At 37.0% G+C, this 18364-nt stretch overlaps 1 protein-coding gene across 4 annotated transcripts in view; it reads left to right on the plus strand.

Annotated features, from left to right (window-relative positions):
* Nucleotides 1-5262, plus strand: part of RPAP3 (RNA polymerase II associated protein 3) — a 52841-nt gene extending 47579 nt beyond the window's left edge. For all 4 annotated transcript variants that reach the window (XM_051961126.1, XM_051961123.1, XM_051961124.1 and 1 more), the window contains 3 exons: nt 1038-1135; nt 1686-1786; nt 4930-5262. In XM_051961126.1, coding sequence (XP_051817086.1) covers nt 1038-1135; nt 1686-1786; nt 4930-5015 — 285 coding nt within the window. In that variant the 3' untranslated portion in view covers nt 5016-5262. The remainder of the gene's footprint in view (nt 1-1037; nt 1136-1685; nt 1787-4929) is intronic.
* The last annotated feature ends 13102 nt before the right edge of the window (nt 5263-18364 follow it).

An 18364-nucleotide genomic window follows, 5' to 3' on the forward strand; every position in this document is an offset into this window, starting at 1 on the left:
TGCATTTGTTTCTTTCTCTTGGAGAGATGGTGCACTTTGGATGCAAAATGTTGCATATTTTGTCAAATATGATGACTATATTGATTGGTATTGTTTAGTAGTTTTTTGTTTTTTTTCACAAGGGAAAAGCTCAATTGTATATCTAGAAATGTGATACAAAAAACAAAAGATATCCATAATATCTTAAATTTTTAAAAGAAAAGTTAAATCTTTGTTCATCACCTGATCTCAACACAGACTCATAATATCATTTAGTAAGTGCTTACTATGGCTAAGCAATGAGGATAGTAAAAGGCAAGTTGGCGTAGGACCTCACAATAATAGGGAAATTTGGAAAAGTAAAGAATTTGGAGAGAAAGAAATGTTCTGGTTTGGGCATGTTCTGACTAAACTGGCATATGTGGGAAAAGTTTGTTTTCTTTAACATTGTATCCTGTTGTATAATTTATTATATAAATTATATTAATGTGAATTACATATTGAAACTTTAATCTGTTTTTCTAGTTGAGTTCTTCAAAATAGTGAAAAAATCTTTATTCCAGGAATTGTCTTCTGTTAGGCTTTCATTTGGTTGAAGAAAATTAGCCACTTATTAAATTTCCCCCTTTTCAAATTTAATGAATCTAAATTTTTAATCAAAGGGCAAAACTAGAAAAGTCATTTTTGTTTTCATGAGAACTTGTTTGTATATAAAGTGAATCTCTTGTGCTTTTTTTTTTTTTTTTTTGGACTCTGCTTTTCCAGGTCTGAATAAGCTACCAAGATTATCAATTACCTTGTATTTTCAATAAGCTATAATTTCCTATTTGTTCTTTCTTTCTTTTTTTTTTTTTTTTTAACTACATCCTACTGTATCTTTGAATTCAATGGAGATTCTCAAGTCCATTTTAATACATGGCTAATTGTACATATAGCAGTAATTCCTCATCTCAAAGTGTTCCTAAGTGGCTGATGAAAAAGGGGATTTGTGATTATGATTTTTATAAGCCTATATATTTAGCTCAGTAACTTTTATAATTATTCTTTTTTTCCCCAAGCAAATTGAGCCTTCACTATATCCTAAGCTGTTTCAAAAATCCTTAGAGCCAGATGTATTCAACCAAATTTTGAAAATTCTGCATGATTTTTACATTGAGTAAGTTGAGTTTCTTAATATCTTAATATGTTACCAAGATTTACTTTTACTGTGTAATATAGGAAATTCATTGCTTTTTACTTATTTTAGTAAATGTAATTGAAGTGGTTTTCATTTACATTTATGTATTTTATCATTAGAAAAACTTAAAAGAAATATTAAATATTGAAATTAGAAAGCAAAATGGCAAAAAGGAAGGGGAAAATGCATTTGCTAATCTCTGGGGAAGGGATGGGGAGAAGAGAGAAGATAGAGTCTAAGTAAGCTAATTTATCATTTCCAGGTACCCAGAAATGGATATTTTATAATTCTTTGCAATTCTTAGACCTCTGAAAAATTAAAGATCTAATTTTTTCAGATGGAAAAAGTCCTAAGTCTCTGAGAAATTAGAACAATGTTATGAAAATTCTGCTTTAAAATTGAATAAATGAAAAATGAAGAGCTGAAAGAAAAAAAAAATCTAGTCCTTAAGGTTAATTACAGATTTTAAAAAAGAAATTAAAAATATTATTTTTTATTTATATTTGTTTTCTTATCTGTATCATTTCAGCAAAGAAAAACCATCACTTATCCTTGAAATTTTACAAAGATTATCTGAAGTAAAAAGATTTGATATGGCAGTAATGTTTATGTCTGAATCAGAAAAAAAGGGTAAGTAATATGGAGGGAAATTTTTCTGTTCTTGGAAATTTCTGCTATGTTTTTTAAGTATAAACCTTACATTTAATACTTGTAAAGATATTTGGGCAAGGTCCTCATCTTTAAAATGAGGCAGTATGAATTTTAAAGTCTCTTCCAGCATTCATTCTATTCATTTTCATCTACTTGACATTATGATGAAGGATCATTGGTTTTTAGGATGACACTGAAGTGTTTTTATCTTGGAGACTGGGTCTTCCTATTTTGCCTGGATTGAAAGTGCAGGAGCTATTCATGACCCCATTTTCAGTATTAAAAATCATGGGAACTTTAACCTGATCAGGTTCTTCCTTAGGCAGCCTACCACAGTGGTCCCTGGAGCAGGGAAAGTCATGTTCCACCATGGTTGATACCATAGGATTTTGAATAACCAGAGAGAGACCATGTTCCTTATGCTATATATATTAAATAAGAAGATTTGTATGGCTTAAAAATATTTTCAACAATGAACAATTAGGCAAAAAAAAACGTGTACCTTATTTTCAGTTAAGCAGAAAATTAATTTAGTCCTAAAAGCCCATTAAAAAATTTTTAATCGAATTTTTTTTCTAAATTGCTATTATTGTACTTGTCAGGTAATGTCTTCATTATGGACCAAATTCTGACAAACAAATTAATCTCTTGTTTTATTTAAAGCTGCTTAGCCAAGTAAATATAATTATTCAAGATTGCCAAAGGTATCTGAAAAAAAAAAAAATACTATGTTCTAAATGAGGAAAGGGCAAGTGGGAATTAGGATTCGGTAAAGAATTATAGAATTTCAGAGTTGGAAGGCACCTCAGTGGTTCTGTATATGAAATTATCCCTGTAAAAGTATACTTTATACAGCATATTCAGCAAATGTTCATGCAGTCTTTACTTGAAGATCCCACTGCCCTTTAAGGCAGCCAATTCTATTTTTACATACCTTTAACAGTGGGAAGGTTTTCTTATCAGAAAGTTTTAAGTTACCCCTTTGTAATTTCTGCCTATTGCTCCTATTTCTGACCTATAGGAACCAATAAAGCAAATAAAATATCTCTTCCATATAGCAACTCTTCCAATACCGGAAGATAACATGTCACCCATGAATAATGAATATTCCCTTTTCTAAATTAATCATCTCATGTTTCTCCAACTGGTCGTCAAACTAAATATCTTTCTATCATTCTAGTTGCTATTCTCTGTATTCTCCTCTTATGAATGTCCTTCCTAAAATGTACCAAAACTGAATGGTATTCCAGATATAGTTTTATCAGGGACAATACAGCAAGATAACCACATTCCTACACATTGTGCACATTTTATAATGGAGCCTAAGTGGTACCCTTGGTTCTTTGAGCTTATAATCCATCAAAACTTTCAAATTTTTTTCAAAAAATTCTCTCTGATTACCTTGTACTTGTGAAACTGGTTTTGTGAATTCAGGTGTAGTTTTACTTTTATCTTTATTTGATTGAATACTATATTTTAGTGTGCCAAGACTCTTGGGGTTCTTTTTCTTTCATCTACTGTTTTGTGTCATCTATAAATTTGATAAGCATTCCATCTATACTCTTATCTAGATCACTGTGAAATGATAGGGAAAAAAGCAAGACCAAGTAAATACAAATCTCTGGTACAACTCCTAAGTTTAAATGGAATAATTAGTGATTTTTGTTTGACTAGCTATTCAGTCAGCTTCAAACCTAGTCAGAATGTCATCTAGCACACCTCCATCTTTTTTATGAGAATAATATTAGAGAGCAATATACTTTGGTAAAATCTTGGTAAAACTACATCCACTGCATCCCATGAGCCACTTCTCATACCTGCATTTCTTTCATGATACACAGGGATATACAAATCCTCTAGGCATGATAATTTTAACTCATCAAGGCTGCTAGGTGTTAATTTCCCTATGTATTTTATTTTTGGTGTCAGTACTGTTTTGCCACTTTTCCAAAGGTTATTTTCCTTGATAGAACAGCTTTTCTTAATATTAATTAATTATTAATTATAATTATTATATTAATATTATTATTAATTAATTATAATTAATATTAATTATTAATATTAATTATCATCATCCTGCTTACCATGAATATCAATCTCCTACATATATATATGCTTTCAATGAGATTTGAATCACTAATTAATAGCTTTTTAGTTACTCTCTAAATTTTGTAGGATTATTGGACCAATTCATACCACCATCCATAATATATTAGTGTTTGACTTTCTATAGCCAATTGCTCTTCTTTCCTAATTTACTGAATGTGTATTGGGATCTCAGAATTTTCATTTACATTTCTTTTCATCATGAGTTATAGCAGTATTTCATATGGTTATAATTTGCAGTTCTTTTATTTTTTTTACAAATAGGAACCCAAATTTGCCTTAGACGTTTGAAGCCATGAGTCTGCTACTTGCCTTCTCTCTCGGATTTTTTTCCTCTTTGAGTTTCTGGTGTCTTAACTGCTATTTTTATATTATAACTGCTTTCTGGCATCTATCTGGATTGATAAATATATACTGGTAGTTTTCTTCCTGTTCCTTTTCAATTTAAAATCTTTTTTATTATATCAGCAATTCTAAGGAAATAACATTTTACCATTTCTCATTAAAATACATTCCATTATTGGCCAAGAGCCTGACATTTCTATATTTTAAACTATAAATCCATACTTAGTAACTTTTTACCTTGTTATTCATCCCAAATATTTCTTTTCTGCATCTCTTATCTTCAGTAGGCATGATAGAAAAAACCAACTATTACCACTATGATCTTTAATTTCTCATCTAAGACTTGATAATCTTTGGCAAGGCTTCCTAGTTTCTTTCTGGGGTGTCATTTGTACCTTGTGAATTGCTAGAAATAGGTAGTTATCACCTCTTTTGACAACTCTTAGATTAGGAAAGTCTGATATATATGCTCTGAGAAGACAAAGAAAAATTTCCTTTTAGACATTTCTGGAAAGGCTAAGATGAAAATTGCACAGAATGAGAAGGCATTGTGAGATGAGGTTAATAAGCATTATTGGAAGGATACCAATCAATCATGCACCAAAGTATCAAATTTTAAAAAGGTATTAAAGTGAAAATTTTAAATAACATTTAATTTTTTTTTCTTCTAGTTACATGTGCGTTATTTAGTCACATGGAAAATTCGGGATTGAAGGATAATTCTCTTGAAGAACTCAAGAAAAGATACAGTAGTTGATTATTTTTATGAAATTATTGCCCTTTTGTTTTTTCCTACTTATATGGGTCTGCTTCTGAAGGCTATGAAGTTATATAAAAGAAAACACTCTTTAGATATGCTGGTCAATTGAATAGGATAGTCTGCACTGCTGTGATGTACTTAGGAGTGTATTATTTATAAATCTTTTTGTGAAAATAAAATATAAATACTTGAAGCAAATCAGTAGTTTGTTACAGAAATAAATTGTCCACCTTCTCCAACCACAGCATTTCTTTTTCTTCCTTGTATTTTCTCCATTAACATACTAGCTTAAAATAGTTCTGTATCAAAATATTAATTTTTTGCAACATGATAAAGGAATGAACTGAAATATAATTTGTCCAGAGTCTGGTAGCATATGATTCAGGCCCATTTAAGAATCACTGAGTTGCCTTACAGTGTTTAATGTATAAATTTATTTTAAAAGACCTTAAATAGATAAAATGATGGCTTTCATTGTATTTCTCCCCCCCTCCCCCCTGCTTTTTCTCATCCACTCTACCAGTTGAATGGCAGATGACCAAGAAAAACAATCCGTAAATATCTTTTCTCTTAGATTGTAAGCCATATATATAGAGTAGGGGTGTTCTCTGCTGTACATTGGGCACTCAGTAAAGATTAAAAATAGAATACTGTGGAATTCCCAAGAACGTTGAAAAAATCAAAACTAATACTTAGTTCATTCTTTTATGTCTTTGAAGACTAAGCTTCAGTTCAGCTTTATAAACAGTTTCAAGTGCTTGGAATGGGAGATAGTTTGAGGAATAAATATAATAAATTGTACGATCTATAATGAGACAGAGACTTAAAACCAATTCCTGACATAAGGCCAAGAATAATTATCAAAGGGAATGTTTAGAGATGAATCCTAAGGTGATGTTTCCTGATAATGACATTTGATTTTCTTATGATGGGTTTTTAAGTGCTTTACATAAATTATTTCATTTAAATGTCACTAATTAACGAAGAAGCTTGCTAGTCACCTTCTGAAAGAGATGATGGAGTCAAAATTGAGAAGACGACATATTTTTGGATACTATCAGGATGAGAATTTGTTTCTTTTGCCTGAATATTTTTAATTTATTTGTTGAAGGAACTAATAATTGGAATTAAGTGACTTGTCTAAGGTCACACAGTAACTGTTAAATATCTCAGGTCAGATTTGAACTCAGATCTCCTGACTCCAGGGCTGATACTCTGTCCACCATGCCTTGTAGCTATCCTGTCTATATATTTTTATAAGGAATTGTGGTGTTGTGTTTGCACTGAGAAAGAAAAGAAAAAGAAAAGTTTGATGAAAGGGGAAAAAAAATTAAACTTTTTAAAGAAAATAAAGTATAAATGTGGAATCCCTAGGCAGCAAATTGGATGTGAAGATGAGGAAGAGGATTGACTTGAAGATAACTTCCAAAACTAGAATGATGGGCAATGCCATGAATGCAAAGGTAACTCAGCAGTAAAGATGGCAAATTCCATTTGAGGTATATTTGATGTGGAATATCTGGATAGTGTTGTCCAGCAATCAATTGAAAATAGTATTTATCTAGCAGTAGAAGTGTTTGCTATACACTTACATGCAGTACAGATGAGGAAATAGGCTGGGGGGGAGGGGGAGGAAATCACCATCGCATACCCAAATTTAGGACAATATGGTTCTAGACCCTAGAATAAACTGTAGGACTAGTGCGGCTATATACATACATCTTATCACCTTGCATTCATATTTACATGTACTGTATGTATACACATTTTCTAATAACTGATAATAAGAATTTAATTTACTTCGATATTAATTGGAGTGCTTTTATTTTTTTTCCCCACAATTTACACTATTTTGGAAGGGATCCCAGCTTACCTAACTACCAGGAATATGAATTCTCTTCTATATTTTCTGTACAAGTTGTAAGTAAAATTAAAATATTGACAAGTTAGTATACTCATGGCAATAATAAATTTAACATTTATCTAATAATAATGGTAATGGCTGACTGCAGATTGCTTTAACATTTGCAAGGTGATTTATATTATCTTTTGGGTAAAGTAGATTGTATAATTATCATTACTATTCCTTAGATGACAAATTGAGACTCAGAAAAGTTAATGTACTAAAAGCTTTATGATCTGAATCAAAACAATTCTAAAAGTTTTTTACATGACAATTGAGTAGCTGCTAGTGTTCTTTTAAAGTTTACTATGGTCACTTTGTTTTTTACTAAACACACAAACATTCACATTATTGATATGGTTTGGAAATAATTAGGACTTTAATACATTTGTAGGTAAGTTCTTTTATTGAACTTGTCACTCTGAAGAAGAAATAGGTGGTGGCCTCTGCTAAGATTCTGGTGAAGAAACCCCAAAACTGAATCTGAGTCCCCAGAACAAACTGTTCAGAGTACCAGCCCTTCTTTCATCTTAACCCCAAATTTCATTGTTCATGTGTTGTCTTTGCAGAGATGTGCCCTGGCAACTGCCCCTGCAGGTAATGTAGTTCTTTCCTTCTCAAAATTTAATTCTAAAGACTTGAAAAAAGAAAAGAAAATTCTTGCCACCAAAGTCTTTACTGAGGCAATTGGGATTAAACGACTTGTTCAGGGTCACACAGCTAGGAAGTGTTAAGTGTCTGAGGCCAAGTATACTTTTTTTTATTAACACTTTTTATTTTCAAAACATATGTGTAGGTAATTTTCAGCATTCACCTTTAGAAAACCTTGTGTTCCAATTTTTTTTTTCCTTACCCTTTGTTAAACATACAATTTCAAGTACATTTTTATAACTCAGTAGCAATAGTCACTAATCCGGGAATAGGAATGGAAAAATAGTGGCAAGGATGCTTAAAAGCTGGGAATTTGTGGTGTTCTCTTCTTTTAAATATAATGGTTCTCTCTGTGAGCAGGTTTCTTGAGGTTTTCTGGAGGCAGCCTTAGTTTCAGTTCAGAGTAATAATCACTCCAAATACAGCCAGCTGATAAAATCCAAATGTTTATTTTCTCCAAGAGCTCTTGCAGCTTTGTTCTTTGCTTCTGCCTCTGCTTTCTTCAGCCTCCAACCAGCACCAAGGTGAAAATTGGAATGAATATGACTCCACCTCCAAGAGTGGGCTTGTGGGCTTGTGAGCTTCCTCCCAAAGTGCTCCCCTCTCAATCTTTTCAACTGAACTTCTGACTGAGCCTTTGTCAGCTTCTTATATATGATCTCTTAAAGGTTGACTCCTCCTCTGAGGGAGGGATTAAGGGAGGTGTGAATTCACAAAGTTAACTTTGTGAATCTCCCATACTTGTGAACTCCAGTGAGTACTTAAATGCATTTGTGAGTTAGAGAATTTGCTAAGTACCATGCTAAATTAGGCAACTGACTTATCACTTTTTAAGGGTTTGCTCTAATGTGCGAACCAATAAGCATTGTATCTATTCCATTGAGTTAACACTAGGATTCTAACATCTCCCTTGAGTTATCACCTTGTTTCAAGTTCTGGCTCATAATAGGAATTGGCACAGCAAATATAGTAGAAAGTCAGAGGAGTTGAGGGTGTTTAAGAAAAGTAAGAAGGAGTCCAGGTTAGGTAGAAAATCAAGTAATTTCTGTCTCTTTCTCTTTCCCTCTTTTTCTCTCTGTCTCTCTCTGTGTCTCTTCCATTTCCATTCTTTTTCTACATAAAATAGAGATGGGTATTTAAGCATCTTTTTAAATTATCCCAATTCCCTATTCCAACTTGCCCTCATTCAGGACTGAGACAAGCAGATTTGAGAGATATGACAGAATAGATGAAGGTTATAGTCAGGGGAAGCTCTGACTTAAGATATTTTAGATGTAGAGCCCATGTTGGGTGGCTAACATGAATAAGATTAAAATTCAGATGACAGTTCAATATATTTATTGGATCAAAATAATGTTGAAAGTCCTTAAGATGATGTCATTAGAAAAGAAAAAAATGAAAGCCAAGTGAATATCAAGGAAAGAGGAAATTAATAAATGAAGGCAACAGAATATGGTTGTTTTTCATTTTTGAAGACAACCAAAATGACATCCCTCCGTTAGAGTTGAGTTACAGAGTGCCAGCTGTGGCTGATCAGACCAATACAAGCTTGTGTAAGGGTCGAGAAGAGTCACATATAGTGCAATAGGAAGTAAAGAGGCTTTGAAGCTTGAGACCCCCAGAAGTGGTTTTCTGTGAACCAGCAAGGACTGCCTCTTAAGTGGGAGTTCTGGTCACATTGAGATCTGCATCATTAAAGGGGGACATCTCCTTCTCTGATTGGCAGTGCATATGACTTCATAGACCCTATTTAAGCTGTGGGGATGAAGAAGTAGGCCTTTTTTACCAGGAGCCCTGCCTAGGAATAGCTAAAAGTGTACAAGAGGTCAGAGGGGCAGAATGTGAACACGTGGAATAAAAGATCTTGAGCTTGCATACAACTGCTCTCAAGTGCTCTATCATACTTTTAAACTACCATTCCATGCAATGGTGGCCAGAGATCTCTGAAGACTTCTGACAGAGGTAAGATTGGTAAAATTGGTTTAAGCACTGCAAAAGACAGTGACTGGAGATTTCTCTGAGGGCCAAGGAATTAGGAGAGACTGACAGTAGTGAATGCCGAGTTAACAAGAGCATTCACAAGTGGCAGCCCAATTGTGGAGGCAGTGCTGTAAATTACCAGACCCCATAATAGGGAAGATACAATAATTCCCCACCTGGGAGGGAAGGCAGAAAAGCATTATGAGTCTAGCTATGACCAAACCCGAGGTTACAGTTGTACATGCAGCTCAAACTTATGACTTAGAAAATCAAATGGGCAATCCTTTAACAAAAACATGCCCAATGAAAAGCAGGAGGATTGCTCCCCAACCCCAAGGCATATATGCCCTTCATTTGCACATTTACTTGCCTTTAGATGACCAAGACAGCAACTTCCCACAGTCCTTAAGTACAGCTCAGCAAGAAGGGATGGGTGAAGAGATTAAGCATATAGAACAAAAGGTGCAGGAAATTCACTGCAAGCAGAATCAGAGGACAGACCAAAGATTAGTTTACAACAATTAGAACAAGAAGTGCAATAGCTCCTGCTAAAGGCTGGGGCAGAGAACAGACAAAGGACTATTTTAGGGCAGAGAGAACAAGGAAAGCAAGAGCTTTGCCTACACGCTGAGCTGGAGAAGAGACAAAAGATTACTTTAAAGATCAGTTGCCTTTCCTATTGAAAACAGGAAGAGCTATCCCCGAACAGCTTTATAGGAAGATTTAATAAGGGCAGCTGCTGAGGGGGAGGATGTAATGCCATGAGATTCCGAATGGGGCCTCCAGGCCTATCCAGTATAGGAGAATAAGGTCAGAAGCTGGACACATGTCCCAATTCCATTTAAAATGTTGAAGTGGAACAAGCTTGTGTTAATTATGGCCCAAATGCTCCAGATACCATATAAATGTTACAGCTGATATCAAATAGGTATGCCCTTACCCTGAATGATTGGAAATGTATGGCATCTGCTTGTTTTACTTCTGGCCAATCAGAAGTATGGCTATCAGAAATTACTAAATCAAAAGCATGCTGTGGCCAATGATCATCAGGACATAGAAAAATCTGTGCTTGTAATTACTGGCAGTGGCCATTATTCCACAACCCAGGCTCAGATTTTATATGATGTAACTGTATTTGCTCCTATTGCACAGTGTGCTATACAGGCTTGAGAGAGAATAGAGAAGGAGGAATTGGCACAGCAACATCTTCAATAAAACAGGGCCCTTGAGAACCTATTCAAGACTATGTGTCCCGATTAAGAACAGCAGTTGACAAGAGTTATAGGGAAAGGTGGTGCTTCTGACCTATTCAGGCAACTGTTAAAAAAGAGACTAGATAAAATGTGCAGCCATATAATGGCTGGACTTTCTAAAGAAGCTTCTATTTCTGAAATTATAGATAAATGTTATGAAGCATACTATGAGGCTGTTAATGCAAATGCAATGGCTTCATCTATAGGCCAAGGAATAACACTGGGAATGAACAGGAAAGATAGGAAAAGAAATATTATAACTGGCAGAAAAGAACATTTCCAAGCCCAATGCCACGAACAGTCAATAGGGAGTGGAAAATTCTTTTGCTTTGCTTATGGCAAGATAGGCTACATTGCAAAATTTTGTAGGACTAGGATGAGAAATAATTCTGTGGTTCAAGGAAACGGAAAAAGGGGTGTCAAATGTATTCCAGATAGATCAAGAGCCTGTCCAGAGCAGAGCTACAAGTTTCAAAGAGAATTATCAAGCCCTGATGAGGAATATGGACAGTACTTGGTGAATGCAGTTGAGGGTTTTGATGGACCCTCTGCACATGTTGAGGTACAACCCATGGCTGGAGATAGATTAGTGATTAGACTCTCAGACTATGCACCTGTAATTGTACATACTATGATATTAAAATATATAGAACCATTTATCTTGGTTACCGATCCTCACCTATATCCTGTGAACTTAAAGGGAAATCATCCAATTGCCAAAGCACTCCCATTACATTCCTTTGGTGAGGTGAATTTTACTCAAATGATTGAGCAAGAAAAACCCATGTGTACTATTTATATAGAAAATAGGCCATTTCAAGGAATGATTGATACAGGGGCTGATATATCCTTTATAACAAACTTTGATTGGTCTACTGAATGGCTGCTTCAAACTCAAACAGTAACAGTTAATGGAGTGGGTGGCATGCAACATGCTTCCCAGTCTAGTAGGAAACTTCATTGGGAATTTGAAAATCAGAAGAGTATCTTTTGGCTTCTTGTCATCGCTGGGCTCAGGACCTTCTTGTGGGGAAGAGATTTACTGAAAGCCCTTCAGATAACATTACACATTGAGGGAAACTAATGGGGACCACTGAGAAGGTCCTTGGCAATGCCATCTTTAAGATGGAAACTATATGGGTGGATGTGGTCCTTCCCAACTGAAAAACTCACTGCCTTGAGATCAGTCATTATTGAACAAAAGAAATTGGGTCATACTGAGCCTTCCTTTAATGTTTATAATTCACCTGTCTTTGTAATTAGGAAAAAGAACAAAGCATGGCGCATGTTAATTGATTTGAGAGCTATGAATGCCGCCGTGCAACCCATGGGAGCCCTACAACCAGGCCTTTTATCTCCTAATAATGATTCCTAAAGGATATCATATGGTGGTTATTAACATAAAGGATTGCTTTTATTCTCTTCCTTTACATCCTATTGACAGGGAGAAGTTTGCCTTTTCTGTTCCAGCTATTAATTTACAAGCTCCTGCCACTAGGTGGCAATGGAAAGTATTACCGCAAGGGATGGCTAACAGTCCCACCCTTTGTCAATGGTATGTAGACAAGGTTCTTGCTCCAGTCAGAAGTTTATACCCAAATGTTTATATACTCTTATTACATGGATGATATACTGGTGGCCACTAAGGAAGAGTCATAGTTGCAAAGCATTGTACAACACATCATTCAAATATTAGCTCAGCAGAACCTTATAATGGCAGCACACAAGATCACAGACTAAGCCTCCATTTCTCTATCTTGGGTACATTCTTCAAGATCTTACTATGTCTAAGGTATCCCCTAAGGTAGGTGAGGGTAAATATAAAACTCTTAATGACTTTCAACAGTCTGTGGGAATATTACAATGGTTGAGGTCCACTCATCCGATTCCTCCTGTTATGCACCCTTTTTGTGATATTTTAAAAGGCCCATCTGCTCTGACATCACCACAATTGTGGTCTGCAGAGGCTCATGAAGCATTACAATCTATTTTTCTGTTGTGCGCTTCTCCTACTGATACAGGTGTGGTCCCTTTAAGAATTGATTATTCCTGACTTCCGGTTAAGATGGCGGAGAGGAGGCACACAGCTGTGTAAGCTCCGCGCTTTCTCTCACTATCCATTTCATTACAAGCCTCTGAATCAATGCTTGACTGAAAAAAAGCCCACATATAGTTACCAAGAGAAGCCATCCTTGAGATCCGCCAAGAAAGGTCTGTCTTTACTGGAGGGCTGGGGCGGTTTTAGATCGGGCGCAGGCGGCGGGCAGCGGCAGTGAGAGCACGGGAGCAGACTGGAGAGGGGGTGGGGAGTGATCGCAGCCGTCTCTGCGGGGAGAGCTTTGCTACAGGTTTGGATACTTTGCTCCGGCAGCAAGTCAGCAGCCCAGCAGAGAAGCTAAAAACACCGGGGCTGAAGAATACAACCCCAAACAGCTGGAGTCTCTCGGGACCTGGCCGCCCCCCCTTTCCCCCCCCACTGTGACTCAGCACGCTTTGGGATCTCAGAGCGCAGGCGCAACACAGTCCTGCTAGTGCCTCACTGCTGCCCCCTGCAGTCTGTAGAGGAAGCTCGATAACACACCCAGCCCTCCCCCCCCCCCCAAGAAAGACTCCAGTTTTTTCTGTTTTTCTTTGGTAGTTTGTCTTTGATTATTGGACAGAATGAGCAAGAAGCTGAAGAGGACTTTAACCCTTGACAGCTTCTATACAGATAGAGAGCAGACTCTAAATCCTGAGGAGACTAAAAACAGGCAGTCCCCAGGTGAATCCCCAAAGGAGGAGATCATCTGTTCCTCAGCACAGATGAACCTCATAGAAATAATTAAAAAGGCTCTCACAAGGGAGCTAGAAGAAAAATGGGAGGCTTGGCAAAAGAGCCTGGAGAAGTCAGTTAAAGAGAGAGTGGATAAAGAAGTAAAATCCTTGAAAAATAGGATTAGTGAACTGGAAACAGAAAACAGCTCTCTAAAAAACAAAATTGGCGAAATGGAAAAAAATTCCACAGAACAAAAGAACTCAATTGGACAATTAGAAAAAGATTTTAAAAAAGTGAGTGAAGAGAATACTTCACTGAAAATCAGAATTGAACAAGTGGAATTGAATGACTCGAGGAGACAAGAAGAATCAGTCAAGCAAATCCAAAAAAATCAAACAATGGAGAAAAATGTGAAATACCTTCTGGGGAAGACAACAGACCTGGAAAACAGATCCAGGAGAGACAATCTGAGAATCATTGGACTCCCAGAAAAACATGATGAAAAAAAGAGCCTGGACACTATTTTCCAGGAAATTATCAAAGAGAACTGCCCAGAAGTCATAGGAACAGAGGAAAAAATAAACATTGAAAGGATTCATCGATCACCCACTGAAAGGGATCCTAAAATCAAAACACCAAGGAATATAGTGGCCAAATGCCAGAGCCCTCAGATGAAGGAAAAAATATTGCAAGCGGCTAGAAAAACCCAATTCAAGTATCAAGGAGCCACAATAAGGATCACCCAGGATCTGGCAGCATCCACATTAAAAGATCGAAGGGCCTGGAATATGATATTCCGAAAGGCTAAGGAACTTGGTATGCAACCAAAAATAACTTACCCAGCGAGAATGAGCATCTTTTTCCAGGGAAGAAGATGGACATTCAACGAAGTAAGCGAATTTCATCTATTTCTGATGAAAAAACCAGAACTTAACAAAAAGTTTGATCTACAAATATAGAACTCAAGAGAAATCTAAAAAGGTAAAGATTAATCTTGGGAACTATATTTTGACTATATAGATGTATAAAGAATACATGTATACCTTGTTCTAGAAATTGATGTGGAAAGGACATTGTACCAGAAAAAGGGTAAAGTGGGGGTAGTACATCTCATGAAGAGGCATAGGAAACCTATTATATCTGAGAGAAAGAAGGGAGGGGGATGAATATAGTGGGTATCTTACTGCCTTCAGAATTGGCTTTAAGTGAAAAATCTTAAGACATATTCAATCTATGGTGAAACTTCTCCCATCTCATTGAAAAGTGAGAAGGGAAAAGTGAAAAGGGAAGGAATAAGCTAAGCGGAAGGGAATACGGGAACTGGGAGGGAAAGGGGTAAGATAGGGGGAGGAACTCTAAGGCGGGGGGAGGGATACTAAAAAGGGAGGGCGTGAGAAGCAAGTGGTGCTCACAAGCTTAATACTGGGAAGGGGAGGAAAGGGGAAAGAAGGGAGAAAAGCATAAACCGGGGTTAACAAGATGGCAAGTAATACAGAATTGGTCATTCTAACCATAAACGTGAACGGGGTAAACTCCTTCATAAAGAGGAAGCGGTTAGCAGAATGGATTAAAAGCCAGAATCCTACAATATGTTGTTTACAGGAAACACACCTGAAGCGGGGAGATACATGCAGGTTAAAGGTAAAAGGTTGGAGCAAAATCTACTATGCTTCAGGTGAAGTCAAAAAAGCAGGGGTAGCCATTCTGATCTCAGATCAAGCTAAAGCAAAAATTGATCTAATTAAAAGAGATAAGGAAGGACTGTATATCTTGCTAAAGGGTAGCATGGATAATGAAGCACTATCTATATTAAACATATATGCACCAAGTGGGGTAGCATCTAAATTCTTAAAAGAGAAACTAAGAGAGCTGCAAGAAGAAATAGACAGTAAAACTATAATAGTGGGAGATCTTAACCTTGCACTCTCAGAATTAGATAAATCAAACCACAAAATAAATAAGAAAGAAGTCAAAGAGGTAAATAGAATACTAGAAAAGTTAGATATGATTGATCTCTGGAGAAAATGTAATGGAGACAGAAAGGAATATCTTTCTTTTCAGCAGTTCATGGAACCTATACAAAAATTGACCATATATTAGGACATAAAAACCTCAAACTCAAGAATTGATTATTCCTTTCTTTCTGATTCCCAACCCTTCCTAGTTAATCTATTCGAGATCTTTTGATTCACAAATCCTGGTCTCTTTGAAGTCCAATAAAAGATCCGGATTTGTCCCAGCCCCATCCTGATCTGAGCCAACTTGGGACTCCACCCACAGACCCCTCCAGCTAAATCTCTCCTTATAAAAAGAGTTAAGCTGAAGCCCTCTCTTGGCAGAGGTTCCAAACTTGCCGGCCTTACACCTGGCATACCAGGGACCACTGGAATTTTGTTTCCAGTGTGCTTCTTATCTCTATCTTCATCTATTTCCTTAACTATACTTTAACCTTACTTCCAAACCCCATAATAAACCTCTTTTATCAATCTTGCTTTTCGGGCCAATAAATTCCTTTATTGGGGACTCTTTGTGCTGCCACTAGACCTCATTTAATGCCATATCCTTATGCCAAATCCAAAAGGGTTGCAGGGGCACTCTATTTGACTCCCCATACCCCAAACCTGCCACTAGACCTCAATTAAACCTTAATTTCATTTAGGTACCCCATATCTAGACCTTATCACTATCTCTAGAATTGATCCTTCATACCCCTGCTGTTGTCAGCATTTGTTGATAAGCCCTTTTTTGCCACCCTGCACCAAGGTGAGCACCCCATAGAATGGCTTAATGTTTATAACTCACCTGTCTTTGTAATTAGGAAAAAGAACAAAGCATGGTGCATGTTAATTGATTTGATTGCTGTGAACGCTGCCATGCAACCCATGGGAGCCCTACAACCAGGCCTTTTATCTCCTAATAATGATTCCTAAAGGATATCATATGGTGGTTATTAACATATAGATCTTCACACATTCTGACCAATAAGATTGAAGGACTTGGTTCCTTTCTGTGGCAATGTTGCCAACAGCCCATACTTATCTCAGCATGGCCTCCTCAATTGTCTCTTGGTATACCATCACACATGCTTGCTATTGCTTAGGATAACTTAATGTGTGCCATCCTGTTACAGCTTTGTCCCTTGGCGCCTTTATGTACTTCTCAGCCATTTAGGCAATTATACAAAAGATTAAAAGTAAGAATCGCCACTGGATCTCTTTCCTCAGAATCAGTACAAGGCTCTAATGTTTTTACTGATGCTACCAAAGATCATAGAGCTGCAATATATAGGAAGGACACTCGAGACATACATCCTTGATACCCCTTATGATTCCACACAGAAAAAATTAGTTGTATGCCATTATACATGCCATGCAATGATATAAAGAGGCTATTAATATCATTACGGACAGTCTTTATGCCTTTCAAGCCATCCAACAACAGCTACCACATGCATATATAGATGACAGGCACTCCATCATCATTGATCATCTTCATCAGGCTCAAGATGCATCGAACAACAGAGCTGCAGCTCTTTTCATCATGCATGTTAGGTCTCATACTGATGGCACTGGTCCCATATTTGAGGGCAATAGGGTAGCTGATCCCCTTCTTTATCCTAAGCCTCTATTCTGATTCCCCTGCCCATAAGGCACATGTTTCATTTCATTTATCTGCCCACTCATTGCAGAGGCTATATATGGCATCTCTAAAGCAGAAGCTGCAGCTATTGTTTGCCGCTGTACTACTTGTGCGCCTTTTTGTCCTGCTTCATGAAATACTGCAACAAATTCTTATGGTAAGTCACCTAATGCCCTATGGCAAATGGATGTTACTCATGTTAAAAAGCAGCGCATCCATGTAACTGTACATTCTCAGCTCCTTATGGCTTCACTCCAATCAGGAGAAGCAATTAGGCATGTGATCAGCCATCATTAGCACTGCTTTTCCATTGCAGGAGTTCCATGTGTAAAGTACAGGCTAGCTCCCTGGAGGACCTCAGGGTCAGCCAGAGTCAGGATAAATCAAAGTTCTTGGTCTTTAGGGGGAGAAGTGAAGGAGGCAGGTAAGCTGCCATGCATCTTGCCAAAGATATATCCTGGATTCTGGAGTCCAGAGTCTCCAGCCTCTCTCCTTGTCCTGCTGCCAAGTGACTCTCACTTCTCTCCCTCTATCCTCCAATCCTTGCCTATGATTATCTTACTACTAAACATTCAGCAAGCACCAATGGTGAGGAGAGCCATCATCCAAATATATAAAGAACCATTGTCTCACATCAAATAGGTAGCCTTAAGCACTCTCTTGTCTGATTCAGAGTTGCAGCTATCTACACATGTGCACTTAAGACAGATAATGAACCAGCTTATACATCTTCTGCCTTTAGGTCTTTCTGCACTGAATTTGGCATTACCCATTCCACTGGCATCCAATATAACCCTACGGGACAAGCCGTTGTTGAACAGGCTAATCGTACCCTCAAGATGCTCTTGTCTAAGCAAGAAAGGGATATTAGGGTTTACAAGACCCTCCATCTGACTCACGCAGGCCCACTTAGATGTGGTGATATATACATATAATTACTTACAATTTTCACATTCCCTGGATCTTACCCCAGCAATGCACTTCTGGCACATGTAGAAAGCACAACTAACAGACTTGGTGACAAGGACAAGAACTCTTTCTCTACAGTGATGTGGAAGGGCTTAGATGGCATCTAAAAGAGCCCATATTGGGTCAAGGTTTGGGGTCCCGGGTGTGCTCTTGTCCACAAGTTCCAGATGCAAACCTAACAGCAGAGGAGTGGACC

This window comes from Antechinus flavipes, chromosome 5 (genome assembly GCF_016432865.1).
Source record: "Antechinus flavipes isolate AdamAnt ecotype Samford, QLD, Australia chromosome 5, AdamAnt_v2, whole genome shotgun sequence".
In the NCBI taxonomy this organism is placed as follows: Eukaryota; Metazoa; Chordata; class Mammalia; order Dasyuromorphia; family Dasyuridae; genus Antechinus; species Antechinus flavipes.